This window comes from Crinia signifera, chromosome 9 (assembly GCF_055691185.1).
Source record: "Crinia signifera chromosome 9, ASM5569118v1, whole genome shotgun sequence".
Lineage (NCBI taxonomy): Eukaryota > Metazoa > Chordata > Amphibia > Anura > Myobatrachidae > Crinia > Crinia signifera.
The window spans coordinates 159,533,623-159,556,031 of record NC_139225.1 but is presented as its reverse complement, the minus strand read 5'-3'; the positions used below and the strand labels follow the sequence as shown (position 1 = coordinate 159,556,031).

The 22,409-nt window shown below is 43.5% G+C and overlaps 1 protein-coding gene across 6 annotated transcripts in view; it reads left to right on the top strand.

Annotated features, from left to right (window-relative positions):
• PCDH11X (protocadherin 11 X-linked) overlaps positions 1–22,409 on the top strand; it is a 1,005,792-nt gene that overhangs the window by 752,767 nt on the left and 230,616 nt on the right. For 5 of the 6 annotated variants that reach the window (XM_083160344.1, XM_083160340.1, XM_083160341.1 and 2 more), the window contains exon 5: positions 22,055–22,253. The exons of the other annotated variant lie outside the window; for it this stretch is intronic. In XM_083160344.1, coding sequence (XP_083016470.1) covers positions 22,055–22,253 — 199 coding nt within the window. The remainder of the gene's footprint in view (positions 1–22,054; positions 22,254–22,409) is intronic. 6 annotated transcript variants of the gene reach the window in all.

Below are 22,409 nucleotides of genomic sequence, written 5' to 3'. Positions count from 1 at the left end.
ACCCATGACCTCAGTGCTGTGATGTAGTAATGTAACCATTACACCGTCCATACTGCCCCGTATATATAACACATGGTGGGAATAGAACCCATGACCTCAGCGCTGTGAGGCAGTAATGCTAACCATTACACCGTCCGTACTGCCCCGTATATATAACACATGGTGGGGATGGAACCCATGACCTCAGTGCTGTGATGTAGTAATGTAACCATTACACCGTCCATACTGCCCCGTATATATAACACATGGTGGGAATAGAACCCATGACCTCAGCGCTGTGAGGCAGTAATGCTAACCATTACACCGTCCGTACTTCCCCATATATATAACACATGGTGGGGATAGAACCCATGACCTCAACGCTGTGAGGCAGTAATGTAACCATTACACCATCCGTACTGCCCCGTATATATAACACATGGTGGGTATAGAACCCGTGACCTCAGTGCTGTGAGGCAGTAATGCTACCATTACACCATCCGTACTGCCCCAATGTTCAATGAATTTTCAAACATTCTCTGTACATCGCTGCGTAATATGTGTGCGCTATATAGGAACATGTTAATAATATTCTCTGTAGAGCGCTGTGGAATATGTGTGCGCTATATAGGAACATGATAATAATATTCTCTGTACAGCGCTGCGGAATATGTGTGCGCTATATAATAACTGGTAATAATATTCTCTGTACAGCGCTGCGGAATATGTGTGCGCTATATAATAACTGGTAATAATAGTCTCTGTACAGCGCTGCGGAATATGTGTGCGCTATATAATAACTGGTAATAATAGTCTCTGTACAGCGCTGCGGAATATGTGTGCGCTATATAATAACTGGTAATAATATTCTCTGTACAGCGCTGCGGAATATGTGTGCGCTATATAATAACTGGTAATAATATTCTCTGTACAGCGCTGCGGAATATGTGTGCGCTATATAAATAACTGGTAATAATATTCTCTGTACAGCGCTGCGGAATATGTGTGCGCTATATAATAACTGGTAATAATATACTCTGTACAGCGCTGTGGAGTGTGTGTGCGCTATATAATAACTGGTAATAATATTCTCTGTACAGCGCTGCGGAATATATGTGCGCTATATAATAACTGGTAATAATATTCTCTGTACAGCGCTGTGGAGTGTGTGTGCGCTATATAATAACTGGTAATAATATTCTCTGTACAGCGCTGCGGAATATGTGTGCGCTATATAATAACTGGTAATATTCTCTGTACAGCGCTGTGGAGTGTGTGTGCGCTATATAATAACTGGTAATAATATTCTGTGTACAGGGCTGCGGAATATGTGTGCGCTATATAATAACTGGTAATAATAGCCTCTGTACAGCGCTGCAGAATATGTGTGCGCTATATAATAACTGGTAATAAATAATAAATAACTGTGTGGGTTGGTTGTAGAAGTGTGAGCAGGTGTGAATAATAGGATAGAACAGATATGTTGTATTGCTTATATTAATGGACTTCTTCTTAACTGGGTCACAAGATTGATGGGAACACGTGCGGTACCAGGCTGTATAAAGGGAAGGGAATTGCTACGTGGTAATTACAGACCTGTGAACCTGACTTCTGTCCTGGGTAAATGACTGCTCAATGGCCCTTATTCTGATCTGTGCGGAAATTCCCGCATTCTTACGGAGCGGTCCGCACGCCACGGTGTTTTTCCGCATGCGGCCATCGTCCGTAGAAACGCCCACGTGTCCTCCGCATTCGGACGGACTCACTCTTTAAGAACAGGGCGTGTTTACGGACGACATACAAATCATGCGTGTGCGGGAGAAACACTCCGATTCGGCACGGTATTACAGAGTATTACAGAGTATGCTCGGGAATACCGCATCCGAACGGGAGCCAAGCGGTGCTACCGCACGTAAGCGGAGGATTTCCGCCAAACAACCCACTATGAAGTATCTTCTGCAATACATCACATGACCCACTTATTCAATTACCTATCCTCATAAACTTGACTGTGACATGAATATAAATAAATGTGTTTACTTTACCCAAAATGTGTGGTTTCATGAGTACATGTCAAATACACATGTGTATTGCTAGTATTAATATTCTGTCATGTCCATTGTTAGCAGTTTTAAAGTGTCTGACAAGTACAGCATATGTGGGGGACTAGTAAGGTTTCCTTGAAGCAGCAATGGTTTCAATTAAAGCACTGACAAGCGTCCTATTAGTGAGTAATGAGTAAAGGAGTAGATTCTATTGGGTTCAGGTGTTAATGGTTGTAGTCATTAGGCGTACGTTCGCCTACCGCATGAACGAGTGGTGTCCGCAAAGCAATAGTACACTTGTGGACACCGCACATTTCTGCCCTTTTTTCATCGCGTGCATTCGGAGTGGTTTCCGAATGTACGCCCCCCAACATAAGTGTACTCCCCCGTGTCCGCCCATGTTTCCGCCCCGTTTTGCCCACTTTGAAACTACGCCCATGTGTCATTCCGCATGACGCCCATAATACGCCCCTATTTCCCGACTGATAGCGGTGAACAGTTTTGGACGGGATTTGGCCGAACTGGTACCGAGTCAAGGCGTGGCACATGCGCGTAGCGTTCTCCACGCATGCGCAGACGTCATAAAGACGCGATCCGTAAGTACGCGGTAAAGTCCGCATCAATCAGAATAAGGGCCAATATTCTGAGAATTGAGATTGTGGAATATACTGTATTATAGATGATAATATGATAGTATAGTGTCAGGATGGTTTCAGGAAGTTCTGTCCATGGCAAATGTTACTTTGTATAATGGGAAAGCTATATACAATATGGGTATTGCACATACTGTACGGTATAATCTACTAACATTATTTATAAATAATGTAAAACAAAAAGGAGGTTTTTTTTCACACCCCTTCTGCATTATTTTAGTTTCATCGGAATGCATTAAAGGGCTTTGGATGCTGTTTTTCATGAAAAACTGCCCCAAATAATTGAATTCAAATATTTTTAGTAACCTAATTGCACCTCTCATACTGTACTTATATGACCAAATATACAGTATGGGGAGAAGATCACATTTCAGCCTTTTGGTAATGACTCCAGCTGTAATCACGGCGCTCACGGGCAAATCAGGGCTTTGCGCATCTTTCTCTGGACCTAGGCAGTGCGGGGTCCTGGTCAGGATTATTAGGTAGACAATATGCAAGACACAAGTTCAAACCAATTGATCGTGCGCTAATTTAAAGCTACTTAGGGTACACAGACAATGAAGAACCACTTCACATACAAATACAATACTAACTTACTTTGCTTAAAGTGAAACAATATCACACTATTTTGTTCTCTTTTCTCTTCTATTTTTGGGTCAATATACTTAATTTGAGAGAAGAATCGGTACTGCTTTCCTAGCACGGCACCCACGATCTAGATTGTATGTGTGGGGCTGATATCTCAAGCATCTCATGCATCTTATGTGTTTGTGCATAATGCATGAGATGTTGCAATCGACGCGATCAATGAGATTTTTACATTGGAATCAATGTAAAAAGGCCCCAAAACCCCAATTTTAATTGCTAACCCCCCCCCCCCCCCTCATGGGTGAAATGCCCCCCCCCCCCATTGTTAACGCCACCCCACTATTGACGCCAACCCGAAGCGTGGCGAGCGCAGCGGTACGCGTCCTCCGACCTTTTCATACCCCCACTATCCACGTCAGCGTGGAGTTAATTTTATATAGTGTGGCGAGGGGACGCGGAATACATGTAAAGTAGTCCGCTGCGCTCGCCACACTATATAAAATCAACTCCACGCCGACGTGGATAGTGGGGGTATGAAAAGGTCGGAGGACACGTACCGCCGCCCCCTCGCGGGCTCGCTGCGCTCACCACGCTTTGGGTTGGCGTTGATAGTGGGGTGGCGTTAACAATGGTTATTGGGGGCTCACGATGTTTTATGTCATGGATCTCATGCATCTTATGGATGCATAAAATCCAGGAGATTAAAAAATCGGGTCCATCGCGTTGATTGTATGCCTTAAGTACCTTAAACTTAAGGCATACAATCAATGAGACGGGCGACGTGCTAGGAAAGCAGTACCGAAAAATCTTCTATTATAAGCGCTCTGGGAATATCAGACATCGATTGGTATTAGGTAGACAGACAATAAGTCGACGTGCAATAGGTTCACAGAATCAAAAAGTCGACCTGCGTTTTTTACATTTTTGTTTCAATATCGACAACTGTCGACATGGACCCCCAATTAGTGTAATGTGTATCCTTATGTGGGGTACACACCAGGACGATATGGCCAAAAACTAGACAATTTAAATACAATCTCGACCGAATGTATGTATGTAAATCGGCCATGTTTTGGGCCATTTCGCTGCCCTTTTGATGCAATCCCAATCCGATATGTGGCCCCGCGGGTCGTTAGGTCTTTTCTGAGATCCTACCTGCTGCAGGTAGGATCTCAGGAACGACCATTGTAGTGGGTGCGGGTCGCGATTGTATCACAATCACATCAGGGGCTTTTTTTGTGCCGGTCGGCGGCTCAGTCAGTTCGTGAGCGGGTCATACGTTCCTGTGACAACTCGCTCACGAGCAGGATCGTCCTGGTGTGTACCCGGCATTAGTAATGCGAGCAGTATGAAAAGATTATAAATTAAATTGTGGTGCTGTATGAAGGAACTAGGGCTAAATGACAAGAATTTGCATAAATTAGCCCCGCCCACCCCCACAGACCCACAAATCACAGATTTTTGGGGCAGGGCCTAGTGACAGCTTGACACCTGCACCTAAAGTAGCATACAGTGTCTCCTTTCCAGGAACTCCATGCATGGGCTTTTTCTGGGTACGCACTTAGCTGTCCGTCAACCATTGGTTGGGAAGTGCACACACACTTACCAATCATCCGGCTGACGCGTCCTGTTTGACGTCACAACTGGGCGAGCATTTAAATGTGCTAACTCATTTGTGCTGGCAGCCTTTTTTGCAAGTGTACAGGTATTCAGTGATTAATCTAGGAAATATAGTGTGTCTGCACTCCTACCTCTGCCTAGCCCAGTGATGGCTAACCTTGACACTCCAGCGCTTGTTGGACTACACAGTTTTAGCATGGGCAATTAGTAAAACTGTAGCAGTGCATGCTGGGATGTGTAGTTCAGCAACAGCTGGAGTGTCAAGGTTAGCCATCACTGGCCTATCCCCTGAACGTAGGCACCAGGAGGTGTGCTCTTGGATGGAGGTAAATTACAGACCCAAATGTCCCAATGTGTTAGGGTTCTTGGCTTTATAATTTATTCAAATTTAGAGGTCTTCTCCAACGTTCTGTAATTTAAAAAACAAAAATGTTTTATTTACAAACTAAAATGAGCAGACAATACAATGGTTTTCAATGAAATAACGCATTTCGCAGGTCCATGCATGTTTCTGCAGAAATGGAAATACACTTCTGCTGTACATCAGAATGTCAAGTTGAAGACATTTAAAATAGACCCCGTGTTTCCCGCTGTGACGGCCCAGGTGACACCCGGTAATATGCATTTAGCCATCACAAGGAAAAGACTGAGAAATGCGTGGGTGAGAACACTTTTAAGTCCATAAACATGAGTGTGCAGACCGCGACACATGCTAAATTCGCTTTAAAACAGTGCTACACACAATCGCAATGGAGCTTGTGTGCTGATCACCCCTATGTGTTTCTGATAAATAAGCCCCACTCCGGATAAGGTAGATCAGCTCCTCCCCCTACGGCAGATGAGGCAATGGTGGAGTCACTGTCTAATGATGTTGTATATATTCTCCCTCTCATTAGTATACAGCCACTGATTTCCAATAATGTCTAACTGTGGCTTTATTGGTCATTAAAATGTTTACTACTGATGCCGGTTATTTTCAAAGCGCCTTACGTCTAACGTACAGCTTTGTCCTTTATGCAAATTTCAAGATAAAATGACAAAACAATTCTATTATTGGGTGTATGCCTTAGTTTTCTTTTGCATTGACAACGATACTAATGAAACATTTGCAATCTTCATAAGATTTTATTTTCCCGTTCCCGTAATCAGCGGAGTTGTTTACCAATTCCGCACTTGTAAAATAAATAAATAAAATAAAACAGTGCTTCTAATAATAACATAACAAAAGGTAATAAAACGCCCTTTCTTTTGTTGTTATTTTGATGTGTTAACATCCATGAAAATCAATTAAATGTGTTGTTTGGCATAAAATCTGGCTAATTAGCGAGGGTAATTTTGTAAGAATTTATCTAGCAGATGGTAGGTTATTGCCGGATATTCTGGAGGGATGCAGGCGGCAGAGGGTATGTGGGCTATATAGAATGCTTGTGTATTCCCCGTGTATGCTACAGTCGCACAGGATGATGATTTTGGTGGCACACTACGACAACACACGTGTCAATAGTTTCTATTAAATGCTGCTGGTCTCTTTTCCTGACTGAGTCAACACAGCGGGTGAAGGAGAAATTGAATGCAGGGCTTTGCTCCTCTGGTGTCGTTGGAACAAAATTAATTGCTGACTCTGGTCTCTTAACGTCTTGAAGGGATCAGTTGGAAGTAGCGTCTTGAATACGGCCAGATGAAGTCAGTGGTCTCTTGCTGAGATCCAAGATGCTGGTGGAACATTAATACCGGCGGAAGAAAGCGCTTATCTAAAGCGGGCTGCAAATAAATGGACTTAGCACAGCTCCTTGCAGTTTTCACAAAGGTTTACACACACACAAGGAAAAAGTATGGATTGTTAAATAATACGTGTTCTTATTTACAGCAGCGAGAACACATATATGTCCCTTGTTACACACTGAATCATTTCCAGCACGGAATTTTTGTTTCTTAGCGTGACATTTTTATTTGTAAGTTACACAATGTTGCAGAACACCCTCCTCCCCTGACAAAGAAGCATAATAAAATAATATTGAAATTTCTAAATGAAATAATACTTTTATCCTTTTTTTAAGGCATTGTGCTACTGTAGAACAGCTCCTTGAGTATCGACTGTGCCACAGCTCCCCCCATTAGCGACTGTACAACATCTCCCCTTGTAGCAACTGTACAACAGCTCCCCCTTAGCGACTGTACAACAGCTCCCCTTGTAGCGACTGTTCAACATCTCCCCCAGTAGCAACTGTGCAATAGCTCCCCCCAGTAACGACTGTACAACAGCTCCTCCAGTAGCAACTGTACAACTGCTCCTACAGTAGCGACTGTTCAATAGCTTTACCATTAGCGACTGTACAACAGCTCCTCCAGTGGGGCCTGTACATCAGCTTCACCAGTAACAACTGTACAAATGCTCCTCCAGTAACGACTGTACAACAGCTCCCCCAGTAGCGACTGTACAACAGCTCCTCCAGTAGTGACTGTACAACTGCTCCTACAGTAGCGACTGTTCAATAGCTTTACCAATAGTGACTGTACAACAGCTCCTCCAGTGGGGCCTGTACATCAGCTTCACCAGTAACAACTGTACAACACCTCCTCCAGTAACGACTGTACAACAGCTCCCCCAGTAGCGACTGTACAACAGCTTCCCCAGTAGCGACTATACAACAGCTCCCCCAGTAGCGACTGTACAACAGCTCCTCCAGTAGTGACTATACAACAGCTCCCCCAGTAGCGACTGTACAACAGCTCCCCCAGTAGCGACTGTACAACAGGTCCCCCAGTAGTGACTGTACAACAGCTCCCCCAGTAGCGACTGTACAACAGCTCCCCCAGTAGCGACTGTACAACAGCTCCCCCAGTAGCGACTATACAACAGCTCCCCCAGTAGCGACTATACAACAGCTCCTCCAGTAGTGACTATACAACAGCTCCCCCAGTAGCGACTATACAACAGCTCCCCCAGTAGCGACTGTACAACAGCTCCTCCAGTAGTGACTATACAACAGCTCCCCCAGTAGCGACTGTACAACAGCTCCACCAGTAGCGACTGTACAACAGCTCCCCCAGTAGCGACAGTTTGAAGGCCTGAGACTGGTAGATAATCTTCGTTGGCATGGGGGTGCGTCCAGGGAAGGGGAGATACGTTTTCATCTTCCTTGGTCAACTGGGATACAAATTGGCGTTCTCTTGTGTATAATATGGCATCTGGAAGTTGATTGGTTGCTATGGGTTTCTTCTTCAGTTGACCTATTTGGAAGGGTTAATACGACATCTTCCGGGAGTTATTCCTTCCCCACTTAAAGACATTGGTGGAATGAGTTATCTGCACATGTACGGTATATATGGTTGCAATACAGAGAAGTGGGTTGCAGGTGTCTGTGACGCACGCATGGTATATACCTCATGTATACACTACGCTGACATATGTAACACACATTTATATCATACTCAAGTCAGGAGATGAGCAGTCCAAAATACGTAGAGAACAAGGGGTCAGGATGCAGTAATAATGAATTGAGACGGGACAGACTTTAGGAGATTATGGGGAATGATTTGTCACCATCCGCATCCTTAGATGCGGATGTGATGTGATAATATCGGCATAACCTGCAATAGCACGGCAATGGTGGACACAAGAGAAGGTCAACATAAGTATTTAATTTTTTTTTTCCTTTGGACTTTTTAATTCTTTACGATCCAGGTGGAGTTCAATTGGGAACAGTAAAGTTGGGGAGTGAAGCGAGCTACTGTAAAGGCCCATACACACTGGGCGACTTTCATGTCTGAAAGTCTTGTCTGAGCGGCTGTCAGCATGAAAGCCGTCCAGTGTGTACAGGGCAGCAATGAGCAGTGAGTGCTCCTGCTCACTACCTCATCATCGTTGCCGGTCGCCGCTCATCTGCTGGTAGTACCAGCAGATGAGCAGCTTTGTGGACCGCATTCCATAGCACTGCTCTATGGAAAGCCGTCTGGCCACTGCTGACAGCGCCGGGCAGGGGGAAAGCCACTCAGTGCATACAACGATCATCGCTGTCCATACACGCTGGGCAAAATCGCCCAGTGTGTATGGACCTTAAGTGGGGATCCATGTGGACATGTACACAAAAAATGTTTAAGAAAATAATGTGCTGACCTTTTGCTTGTGTCAATCTTTCGTCAATGTCAAAACACATAATTGAAATAAGGTTGATTTTTTTTTTTTTATTACGTTACTTATTAGAGTCGACATGGATGCCCAGTTAGTGTAGTGCAAACCCTTGCGTACCCATGCGTTGAGCTCGGTGTCTTGCTCCGCTACCGATACACACGTTACCATTCCTAATCGGAGTCCAAGTATGAAAAAAATATCATGTAAAATGTCAAAATAATAGAATTAAACGTGAAAAACTCACATTGACTTTTTGGCTATGTTGACCTATTGATTGACTTATTGACTATCTAGACATTTTTGACCTATCACCTGGATAACAATGTAACGCCCTTGTATAATGTTATATAGTATCTGTGAATTGTAATAAGGAGATCATTTAGCTGGATCCTGAGAGGCTTATAATGGACTATTTTGTCATCTGCGTCACCAGGATACAAGTCAACTTTTTGGGATTCCACAGATTGGGTTGGTGCTGCAGTTTCTGGGCTCAAGTTCTCCAAACATCTAAGGCAGATTTATTAGTGATGTGGGCTAAGGGTCAGTGATTGATGGTAATGTGTATTGGGTTTATAAATACTTCATTTTACTCATAAAAGAAGGAAGATGTGGATGAAAGGTTGGGAGCACTCACCGTAAATGACCCTGAGATACTTCCGGGTGACCCACCTATAAATTTCCACTTTAGATCTTGGTGACCTTGAATAAATCACTTGATGTTTTCCAGAAACCACGATTAAATGTCATGTTTTATGATGGGTGCGGTGTCTAATATACTGCGCAATGTGTGCTGCATTGTGAATGTTGGAAACCATGTACGATTTGCAAGATGCTTGGGGCGGAAAATTCAGATTGACACCAGTATTGTAGATGCACAGCTAGGGTTCATAGGCTTACTGTACTTAATGAGGTGGTGGAAAGGCATTATTTTACTGAGGGATTGATTTTTTAGGATACAGTGATGGCCTTGGGCATCAATTCAGGAGTAGCCTTATGTCAATGCAATGTGGTCTGTGTGCAATTCACCATATGTCTCTGGAGAGCTGCAAAAGTTCAATTTTACTAGCTGCAGCCATCCTGAACAATTGCTGGACAGGTAATTCCTGAGTAAAAAACACTTCCTGTATAACATTTGGACTGCCTTGATGCAACTTCCTCATTGAGCATATACAGTACTGTACATCCCCTTTTTTCAACATAAAGAACAATCATCAGATGTGTGGGTGTAGGATGCATGGAACTGAGGTAGACCAAATAAACTTAAAATAAAAAAGTAAAATAGCCCTTGACTTTTTGATGGCCTTGATATTCTCTCAGGACTGGTGACAAGGAAAAGGGCTAGTGGTGTTGCCAGGTCTGAGTAGACTCACTGTTGGGCATGGACATAGGACTGTCCTTAGCCCCAATCAGAGCTTCTTTAGGGAACTAATTGTCCATGTTGGTGTCAGGTAAGGTGGACGTTTAACCTCATACAACCCAAGAAGGGTACAGTCTGAAGTGATGAGATGTTTTATTCTAAGGAACATCTTACACATTGTTCTCAGCTTGTTGTCTATGGTTGAACTTTGCGGTGGGAACGATGGTGTCGGTGCCGGGGCAGAAGTCGATGAGCAGGACAGGAAAGCCCTTCACAGAATATTCTCAAATTGAAGAGCACCATCCTAAGATTACTGGGAATATCAATGTGATGTGAACTTAATCAGGACTAACAAATAATGAAGGTGGCAACATAGGGGAAGGAAGCCAATTATTAATCAAGTGTCTACTGATTTAATATTGGGGTGAGTGATGCGAGAAAGATTCTGCCCCTTCAAACACCCACCCCTCCACACACCCCGTCCATTGACAAACCTCCCCCCGCAACCCTCCCTCCCCATTTCTACTACTACTACTTCTAGAGATTTTCCAGGTTGATTTTCCAGCCCCTGGTCTAACTCGCGCCTCTTGCCTCTGTTGTAACCTCTTCCATATAATTAGTAACCTCTCCCATGTCTGTATTTGTACCTTCTATGTACTTGTTTTATGCATGCCCTCATTTTGCCTTGGTCCAGAGATCCGGAGCACTGAGGCTCTTTAAAATTCAACTTCAATAATAATAATAATAATTATAATAACATCTGTTCTATCTGTCCAGATTGACATTTCATTAGACGTTAAATGCCAGTGCACTGTGTTCATATATTTGAGATAAAGTAATATATTCACATCTCATTTCGGGGGCCCTTTTATGAGCATTTTTCTTTAAAGAAGCTCTTTTAGCTACCAATTTGACACATATTTAGCATAAGGTAACGTCTTTCTGAAGTGTAATGAAATGGTTGACGCTGCCTAACAGTTTCCATATAAAAATCCCCCTGTACTCTTTGTAATGTTATGTCTTCTATGATTAGTATGAAAGATGAAATTTTAATTGGTTGCTGTTGTCAGTGAGAAATGATTCAGAGCAGATCGCGCATATTGTAGCCCTAAAATGTGGCGGAGACCCGCGTCTATCTTTGTGCGAGCGCAAGATAGGAAAATGCTTTAATCAAAGGAGTTTATGACACGGGAACATTTGCAATATGGTTATACGGTTAGTCATTTGAAAACGAGTTCTGTTACTTCATATAGTCTCACTCAGGCGGTAAAATGTATTTTATTATTATTTTGTTGACAGTAGAGTACGTCTAATTTGCATGAAATAAATCAAATCTTTCTAACCTATATACTATGTATTATAACTATATCTATCCCATCCTAAATGTATGTAAGATGACACTTTTTGGGTTGGGCGAGGCCTGGTTGGAGAGGTATCAACGTTCGTAGAAAGCGAAAGTACCAACCAATTAGCTTCTAAAGGTGCCCACACACTAGAACGATTTTTGGGCCGATGTTTACCAATAATCGGTCGAAAATTGTCCGATTTTGGTCCGATGCGTGCTCCCGTGGATCTTTAGCTGAATCTTCTGATCTTACGTGCTGCACGAAAGATCAGAAGATTTAACAAAAGATCCATAGGAACGCACACGGGATCTTAAGAAAAATCTTTGGTGAAGATGTGCGCCTGCCTGAAATCTTTTGTCCAGGATGGAAAAAAGATTGCAAGGCTAATTTATACGCACATCTACGATCGCAGATCTTTCTAGTGTGTGGGCACCTTAAGTGTTATTTTACAGATTTGAAAGCTGATTTGTTAGTGCTTTATCTCTCTCCACTATATGAGATATACTAAGCAGTGGAGAGAGGTAAACTACCAGCCAATCGGCATCCAACTTTCGTGCTATAGACTGTTTTGAAAAATGACAGTTAGGGGCTGGTTGTTTGGTAGATTATTTCTCTCCACTCTATCACCCTCCAATACTTAGTACATCTGCCACTACTGTATCTCTCTACATGCTTTGGTACATCTCCCTCCTTGATCTGCCAGTGTAGCCTTAACTGCACTCATTTAGGAGTGTTCAGACCCCTCTGGATGATGGGTTTCTGGATCATTGATTCCTTACCGGTTCCTTTATAATACTTTTATTTAATGTATTGCCATACTTTAAAATGGCAGGCCGGTTTGTCATGCACCTGTTGCTCGGTGGCGATACAGAGATGATTGCGATTATTAAAAAGATAAAGAATAGCCCCTAACTGTCATGCCCCCTACATGTTGAACTGTGGCAGTTAGGGGCAGATTGGTTAGTACTCCGTACACTTCAACTCTCTCCAAGGCGTAGTACATAGATCTCCTAAACTTTATTTAAAAATGACTAGTTTTACCAGAATGGTGGAGTCCTTTCCGCCCGATTCCGCATAATCAACTGCGTCCAAAACTGCAATTAATCTGAGGCCCACAGTGAGCATCCGCAGAGGCTGATAGACAGATGGTGTGTCTCTAGATCAGGCATGTCCAACGTTGGCCCTCCAGATGTTGTGAAACTACACATCCCAGCATGCTTTGCCACAGTTTTGCTATTTGAGAATGCTAAAACTATTGCAAAGCATGCTGGGATGTGTAGTTTCACAACATCTGGAGGGCCAACGTTGGACATGCCTGCTCTAGATGCACCATCAGTGGCCCCATCGAAACTCTCTACGTCTATTTGTGGGTTTATATATGAGTTATTGAGTATATTGTGGCACTTTAATTCCCAAAGTAGTGGAACATTTATAGCTGCAGAACAGAGTATTTCAGGTGGGAGGAGGTGACCTATTGTTATACATTTTGCATTCTGATGTTTTTTGTTTTTGTTTTTGGCCTCAAATTTTTAAATTGTTCGTAATATTATTTATTGTTGCCTTAGATTACACGATCACACAGTCAAGGAGTGGAATCCTGCAGTGACTGCCATTGATACAAACTTGACTACTTTTGAAAACTAGTATTAGAGAGATTCTAGTTGGTGGTAGAATTATGCATGGTGCCCTGTTGAGGGGGCGTGTCATGCTCCACCCTTAGGGGGCGTGTCTAGTTCCATATAGGGGGTATACTGTATGTACTTACATGCGTGTTGCAAGATATATTCTATATTATGGTAGCAACTATATGTATATGGGGAAATGTAGCAAGTATTAATAATATTACTGCCTGCAATATAGGATGTATTTGTTTGTGACTATTTGCTGTGCTATTTGGTTTTCTACTCACTCCGCACAATATACATAATAATACAGGCGATGCCTATGAAATAAATTCCAAATGCAATTTGACATGGTGTATATTCTCATTTTTAGGATCATCTCTTGGTAAAAAATAAAAGGATTTTAAGTAAATGGACTGCCATCAAATTCTTTGTTTCTGTTACCATTAGAACGTTCTCCCCCTCAGGTCACACTGTAAAGCATGGGTCTTCAACCTGTGGCCCTCCAGATGTTGTGAAACTACATGTTCCAACATGCATTGCCACATTTTTTCCTATAAAAGCATGCCAAAAACCCTCAGGGCATGCTGGGATATGTAGTTCCACAACATCTGGAGGGCCATAGGTTGAAGACCTGTGCTGTAGAGCCTTAGCAGACACTGAGATAAGAAGACTGCTGTTACACAGTGTTCTCTGCTGCTGGGTGCTGAAAGGGGGTTGCTGAGTCTTCATTATAGACTGCAGTGCCCAGATGGCAGCCATAGTGACTGCAGCAGATCACTGCCATTGGCTGCGGTAAATAAACAGGGAGATTTCTTTTTTGATGCAGGGTGGCAGGAGAGAAGAACTTTAAACTGGAGTCCCCTGCATGATATGGGTGGATAGGCAACTTTGCGCTTAGTAAGTCTGGGCACAGGCTTTACTGTATATTATCATTTAATGCGTACATGACATTTTGTACAGCGTATACATACTGTCAGAGAAGAGTCCCATCTGTTAGACACCTGTAGATAGCTTCTGAGTAGGTGGGTCGGTTGAGCAGCGCTGGGTTTACAGTGAAAGAAATTAACCAATTAGTAATAAATTGATAATTTTTATATAGCAAATGAAATAATAAAATAATAATGCATACAATCACATATAATATGACATAAAAAGATAAAAAATATATAAAATTCTCACTCTCGGATTGGATCAGGATCTGGGGTGGCCAATGTCCAATGGAATGTCAGTCCAAATGGAAAGTGCACTTTGACCATATATTATACTGCTGTGTTGGGGAAATAGAAATTCAGATGTTTTGTTGGGAGGAGATCCACCGATCCTCTCTATTGGAGCGGATAGATGTTGATACCGCTGGAGGAATTGATGGCAGAATGTCCAGAATATGTCCCCAGGGATTCCTCTGTCGGTTAGATGGAAGACTTCCTTTGGCTCTGGCCCAGTTTGGAAACCTCCTGATGGTGGTAGAGGAGTCACAGTAGATGTTAATAAGGGAGGGTGGGCATCTGTTCTCCGATCCTGACTGGATTTAGGGGGGGGCAGGACTCTCTAACAGGTGGCTGGGATGGTAGTCTGCTCACCCGGAGAGATACACTGCCAGTACCCCAGTCACTTTTGATGGAGACGGCCAAGTTCTTAGTGAGGTACACTAATCTCGACAGGTGGCAGAGGATGGCGTGGCTCACCTGGAGTTAAGTGTGCAAGAAGGAATCCCGGAGGGGAAATTAAGATCACCTGTAGATAGCTTCTGAGTAGGTGCCTATTGTTCTGACATGGTAAGGAAACAGATGGTTACAGTGTTACAAGGCCGCTATACTTAGAGACGGGAAGGTTACATGTTCTATACGTTGCTTTATGTTCACTAATCAGAGATATTTATTGTTCACCTTTTCAACATGACAACGACAAATGACAGCTTACTAATACACGGCACGTTATTCTCCTCGTATGAACACGAAATAAACATCAATAAAGAACACTTAGTTTCTGCAGTTCATTTGTGCGGAGATAAATCTTCATTAACTCTCTTTAAGATCTGCTGATAATCATATAAGCAGCCGGTAACCACCTTATACCCACTTTCCAGACTACTCAATGATCAAGTGTAATTTAAGTCTTGTGCTGTTTTACATTTCCCTTATGGGGGGCCAGTTCTAGCAGTATAGGGGTACACATTGGGTGTTTGGATGCACAGATCCGTCACTTCCACATGAATGAGGAAAGGAAGTGTCTTCTTCTCCCGACTAGTGCTATGTCATACCAGGAACAAGAAAGCATTGGCTGAGTTGTAGACTCTTCCACCGGTTCCGAGCTTACACCTTAAAACGCTGCTCGGGGCATTTCTGCAAGCAAAACACATCTTCCTCTCATTGTACACAGCAGCTACACTATTAGCACAACAAGTGTCAGGTAGTGATAGAGTATAACTAAGCTCTCCTGAAATCTACTCTGTAGTCATCTTCAATACACTGTTTAATCCATGGAAACCCTTTTTATGGCTAATGTCAGAGACATGGATACAGGTAATATAATTGGCATCATTTAGATTCTGAACATAGATTATAAAATTACGTAAATTCTGAAAATATCTTTATTTGCGGGTGCATCTATATCACAAAACACTATCCACATGGTACAGTATGTCATAAAGAGGCAGATGTGCTGAACTAAAGCTGGCCATACATCTTCAGATTTATAACCTTATACTGTTACACTCGCGCAGCTGCGTGCGTTCGCATGGGGCGAACAAACTGCACGCTGAGTGCACACACCCAGCCTTCCGAATGGAGTGTGAGTGTGTGTGTGTGTGTGTGTGTGTGGGGGTCATTAGCATATGGGAACAAACAACATTTCATGGGCGTTCTCATGCGTATGAGCCGATGGTGCAGGAGGATGTCAGTGACCATCAAATGATGTGACTGTTACCCTGCAGGCTGCGAATGGATGTTTATGTAAAATTGGCACCAATTAACTCATTGCTGATATAATAAATAATAAATGACAACACTGTATTTAGAAAAGTCCTGCATGGATAACACGTAATGTAATATTGCTCTAAAGAACTTAGAAAACGCAGCTCTCTGTTGGTGAAAAAGACGTTTCCTGGATGCTGCATGAACGATGCACTTTATTGGGCAGACGCCGGTAGGCCGTCTATGTGGGGTGCAAATGCGCCCATCTGATGAGCGGGGTATAGGCACATTTCAGTTTGCCACCCCCTGTGGGGTGTGAGCTGAAATATAGGCATCGCCATAGGGTGAGAGGATATAGGCACATTTCAGTTTACCACCCCTGTGGGGTACGGGCATCGGCAGCCGGGGAAAGGATCCGGACGGCCTTCAGGCGATTCAGCTGTCGGCACTACAGTTGAATTCCCACCTTTGACCTTAATAAATTCAGTGATTATAGACTTCCCGTAAATCACGCCTAAGTTGACTATTTTTTAAATCATGGAGAGATGTAAAGTGAAATGCTGGTGAAAAACAATTCGGTACTTATATGTTAGTTGGGCGCCCACTATAGTAAGTACGCTCATACCCCCACTATCCATGTCGGCATGGAGTTGTTTTTATATAGTGTGGCGAGCCCGAAGCGTGACGAGCGTAGTGAGCCCCGCGAGGGGATGCGTAAAACTAAGCAAATATCTTAGTAGGCGACCAACTAATATATAAGTACCAACAATTCAATATCGCTCTAAATGTCACTATACAAACTGTGGATCTTATTCAGACCTGTTCACAAAGCTGCCTATACTCTCAGCCTAGCAAACAAATAATCGCCGCCGTCTCGGCGAACACCCGCCCCTTCCCCAGCTGCCAGAAATCCCCTCGCATGCGCCTACCGGGGCAAAAAACATTATTTTCCCCGTTCGCAGATAAGCCAGACTAGACTGACTTTTATCTTGGCCGGAGATGGCCGAATTCGGGGAGGGCCACCTGCACCAAACAGGCATCGCCACACCTGTGCTTTCGGGGGAACACCCATCATTTTTATGGGAACACCCAGCCCCCTTCCCTCCCCTCACATTGCGAACGCATCGGCGAGTGTGTTTAAAAGATAAATTACAAGCTGATTGGTTAGTACTTTATTTCTCTCCATTCTTAAGTGTGGTGTTTTTGTGCAAATCTTACTCCATTAACCCCCCCCCCACCACCACCACCCCCCCCCCCCCCCACTGCCACCTTCCCCCTGTACTGCTGCAGTACGTCCGGCAGTTCCGCCAGTATGCTCTTATATACAGACAGTCCTCAGTAGACATGGACTACAGAAGTGACATATATTGTCTTCTATGACTTTCCCATAAGACCCCCTCCCATCTCTAGTTACCGTTCTAATTGGCCTAATAATGATATCCATGGTAGCCCTAATGTGGACAGCGTATAACCCCATGGGGCAGGCCTCAAGGAACGGACGCAGGATCCTCATTTCTTTTTATAGAGTGTGGACACTTTCTTTTTGACATCGCATTAAGTGAAATAATTCCAGCATCCCTTATTGACGATCGCTTAGATTTTTTTTTTCCCTTAATTGTGTAGCGTGACACAGTCAGCGCGGGATGCAACGTGGAGCTCGCTAACACACTGTAATTACAGATTTCACGGGATAATGCCACTATGACATCCCAAATAACAATATTATAATGGAAATATAGAAATGAACAACATGTCTCCTCCGTGACTTCTCTGCGGCCGTCAGCCATTATCAGTAATCACATTGGTGTTGTCATTATAGGAGCACCCGTTTCCTGTACACTGGTTTCCATGGTATGTTTGCTATTCTATATACAGTATGTGGGATCGAGGCGGAGATTATTTATTTAGATGCCTGGTGGACTTGATGTGTGATCGTGTCCCTGATCACAGACTTAAATGGATGCGGATTTCTAGGGCCCGATTCAGACTTTCTAATTTGCACGATTATCGTTACGCTGCACATGCGTACGGGTCGCAGTATACATGTATGAGGCCGTCCTGCAATGAACTCCTGCTACTTTTTCTATTCGCTAGTCGTTTGCCCAGGTGATTGACAGGAAGAAGGCCTCTGGGAGTTGAAACTGGCAATTTAGTGAGAGTTAAAATCGCTGGGGAGGGTGTGTGATGTCGGCAGCACCAGGCCGGATATACCTGTATTAGGGGAGGGTGTGTGATGTCAGCAGCACCAGGCCGGATATACCTGTATTAGGGGAGGGTGTGTGATGTCAGCAGCACCAGGCCGGATATACCTGTATTAGGGGAGGGTGTGTGATGTCAGCAGCACCAGGCCGGATATACCTGTATTAGGGGAGGGTGTGTGATGTCAGAACCAGGCCGGATATACCTGTATTAGGGGAGGGTGTGTGATGTCAGCACCAGGCCGGATATACCTGTATTAGGGGAGGGTGTGTGACGTCAGCTCCAGGCCGGATATGCCTGTATTAGGGGAGGATGTGTGACATCAGCAACAGGCCGGATATACCTGTATTAGGGGAGGGTGTGTGATGTCAGCACCAGGCCGGATATACCTGTATTAGGGGAGGGTGTGTGATGTCAGAACCAGGCCGGATATACCTGTATTAGGGGAGGGTGTGTGAAGTCAACACCATGCCGGATATGCCTGTATTAGGAGAGGATGTGTGATGTCAGCACCAGGCAGGATATAACTGTATTAGGGGACGGTGTGTGACATCAGCACCAGGCTGGATATGCCTGTATTAGGGGAGGGTGTGTGATGTCATTGCGGATATACCTCTATTAGGGGAGATGTGTGATGTCAGCACCAGGCCGGATATACAGTACCTGTATTAGGTGAGGGTGTGTGACGTTAGCACAAGGCCGGATATACCTCTATCAGGGGAGGGTGTGTGATGTCAGTAACAGGCCGGTTATACCTGTATTAGGGGAGGGTGTGTGACGTCAGCACCAGGCCGGATATACCTGTATTAGGGGAGGGTGTGTGATGTCAGCACCAGGCCGGATATGCCTGCATTAGGGGAGGGTGTGTGAGTGAGCCAACCCGCCCCTTTTTCCGGTTAATGAGTGTCTCGGCAAACTGAGATGCAAGGCCTAAAATCCTGAACTGGGACTCCGTAATAAAGTGCCATGCCTATGTCTCCATTCACTAAACGGAACCCTTTGACCGGCTTTTACTACTTTCTGGAAAGCTGACTACCCGGTTCACTACACAATTCCCCTGGTGTTCAAAAAGACATAAAAAAAAATAAGAGATTAATTTGGTCTTGCTGAACCAAACAAAATAGATCTTTGGGCCTCCGAGTCAAACCAGGTTCCAGTTTTAGTCACCCCACCAAGTATGGATCCCGGGTTTAAAATCCGAATTCTGCGTGTTTTGGATTTTATGTAAATCCCTCCCTTGTGAGTTCACTCGGAAACAACTATTAACATCTACAGTATACATATAAGGGGCGTAAACTCATTCCAGGTGCCAGGAGGCGAAATAGAAGGTGGTGCCCTCCTGTGGGTCTGGCTTGCACCTGTGCTGACAAACCAGGGACTCACCAATGGCACATTTATGACAATAAAGATTCCTTGCTGCAGCTAAATGTGGCAGAATCTTTATATTTTGGTGTTTGCTGCAAATGATAATACATTTCTGAGGGGTTTTTTTTAAATACAGTGCGGAGAGAGAAAACTTTAGGAGAGATAAAGTACCAGCCAAATAGCATCTGCTTTGCATGGTACAGGGTGTATTTGAAACAAATGACAGTTAGAGGCAGATTGGTACATTGTCTCTCTCGGTTTTATCTTTCTCCGAGCTTTGATAAATCCCTTACCCTAAAAGTTTTATGATAATATTATGTGCATTTCCTTAGACCTTTCCTTGCAACTTCTGCTCTCCTTTCTGTAAGACACAACAGCAGAGTTGTAGGTCATTATATAAACACTTTGATCTGTTACAGTATCTCACATTCCGATACTCCAGCTCAGTGGGGCTGCGAAGGTGTTTATGAGTCAGCAGTGTCTGTTGCAAATCTTTATGAAATTAGTGCAGAATGATGTGTCCTAGTTCAGTAGCCCCTTTCTTAGTGACCCTTTGACAGCTGGAGCCCAGCAGCAACGGCCTGCAGTGTCTCTGAGAGTTTGAGACTGCTTTCACATTGCAGAAACGGGTATTGACCCTGTATTCTTAAATGGGACTTTAAAACGGGTCTGAACCTTAAGACCTTTCACATTGCAGGTGAAAACCGTTTTAAAAGCATTTTAAAAGCATTTAATACCATTCACACATTTAACACGTTTAACCCACAAGGGACACGTTTCAAGCCATAGAAAAAACTGCCTAAAAAACGGCTCTGAAACGTGTAGGACTCTTTGCTTTTTAAACGTGTTGAAATACCGGTTATCTTTAACCGGTAAATTAACTCTGGCACTTTCACACTGCAGCCTTAAACGTTTTAAAATGGAAAAAAAAACGGCAATATACCATTTTGAAGTGCAGTGTGAAAGGGGTATTACACATACTATTATTAATGGTTATAATATGGTTGAAGCCAAACCGGTCCAAATAACATGCGTTTAGCTTTTTTATCAATTTCTAAGAAATCCAGATCCAAAATCCGATGTCCATTTATAGCCAAAACTGTAACTAAAAATACAAGGGTCTGCGCTCAACTCTAATAGGTACCAGGGACGACCCAAATAATGGCTATATAAAACCAACACTCTTAACTTGTGTCTCCATCACAAGATACTGTATACAGCGCTTAATTGATTTTCAACAGCCAATCCCGAGTGCTTTTATATTATCATCACCCGCTATCTGCAACTGCCACTGACCAAAAGCAATACTTGAATATCTCCACCAATGATGTCCGCAAATTGTAGCTGAGATAGTGTCAGTGTATAATGCACAAACATTGATGATCTAAAACAGATCACTGTAATAATAACTGAATTTATTCCACAAATCAAAAAGCAACTTAAAAAATATAAGTGACACTCTCTAAGCACTGCGGCGAACATCTCTGGCATTTTGTTTTGACGACTTTATGAATAATTAATTCTTTTAAACTGTACTTTCAGAATCCTTCACAACTATAATGAGTACAATTGGGGAAAGTTGTGCCGTTAGAGCTTTAGTAAATTGATGACGTTACATATAAATTACCAATGATAATTGTCAGTACTTAATGCATTAGAAAATGTGTCAACAGAATATAGTGTTCATTCTAGCACCCGCTATCTTTGAAAACCCATGCAGTTCCTCTTCCTTGCCTGGGGTGTCGCTGTCTGCTGTAGTGCTTCTAGCACAGTGTGGTCTGTATATTAACACTGATATGCAAACCAGACCTGTGCTAGAAACACCATAGCAGACAGCGACACCCCAGGCAGGGAACAGGAACTGCATGGGTTTTCAAAGATGGCGGGTGCTAGAATGAACACTACAGAATATAACTTTTGATACTGATATTCTTTTCAGACTATACCAAACTTGCAGTGACCAATGTTTGCTGATATTATGCAGGGTATAAAGCTCTTTTCCTTTATTCCACCGGGTTCTGCAGTTGTGATAACAGAAAAAGGCTCGGCGGTCAGGTGAAATTGTGTCAATCTGCGCGCTGCCAGCTCATAACAGCCTGAGATTGTGCGCGGCTGAAGATAATGTTAATGTGTCCTCTCCAGATAGCTGAAATAATACGTTTTCCAAATTGGCTGCATTAAGCAATTACTCACATCATGGCTGAAACCGTGTCATTCTCTCCTCTCTCTGCAGACCCAACGCCGTGTCACGTTCCACCTGCCAGATGGCTCCCAGGAAAGTTGCAGCGATAGTGGACTAGGAGATCATGAACCCACTGGCATCACAAATGCGTCGCACCCTCTGCCTCTGGGGTTTGCCCAAGAAGAATACTATGAGCAAACATCTACCAATAGCAGAACGGAGGGCGATGGTAACTCAGACCCGGAATCAAGTGAGTAACATTAATCCTCTTTAAAAAAAAATAATAATAATTAAAAACACAAATGCTGACTTTTTTCCTTTTAAAAAGCAAGGGTCAGATGTATTGGGGGGCGAGGCTGGAGGACGCGGGGGATGACTGACGACCTTGGAGGTTTTTTTTTAAAGG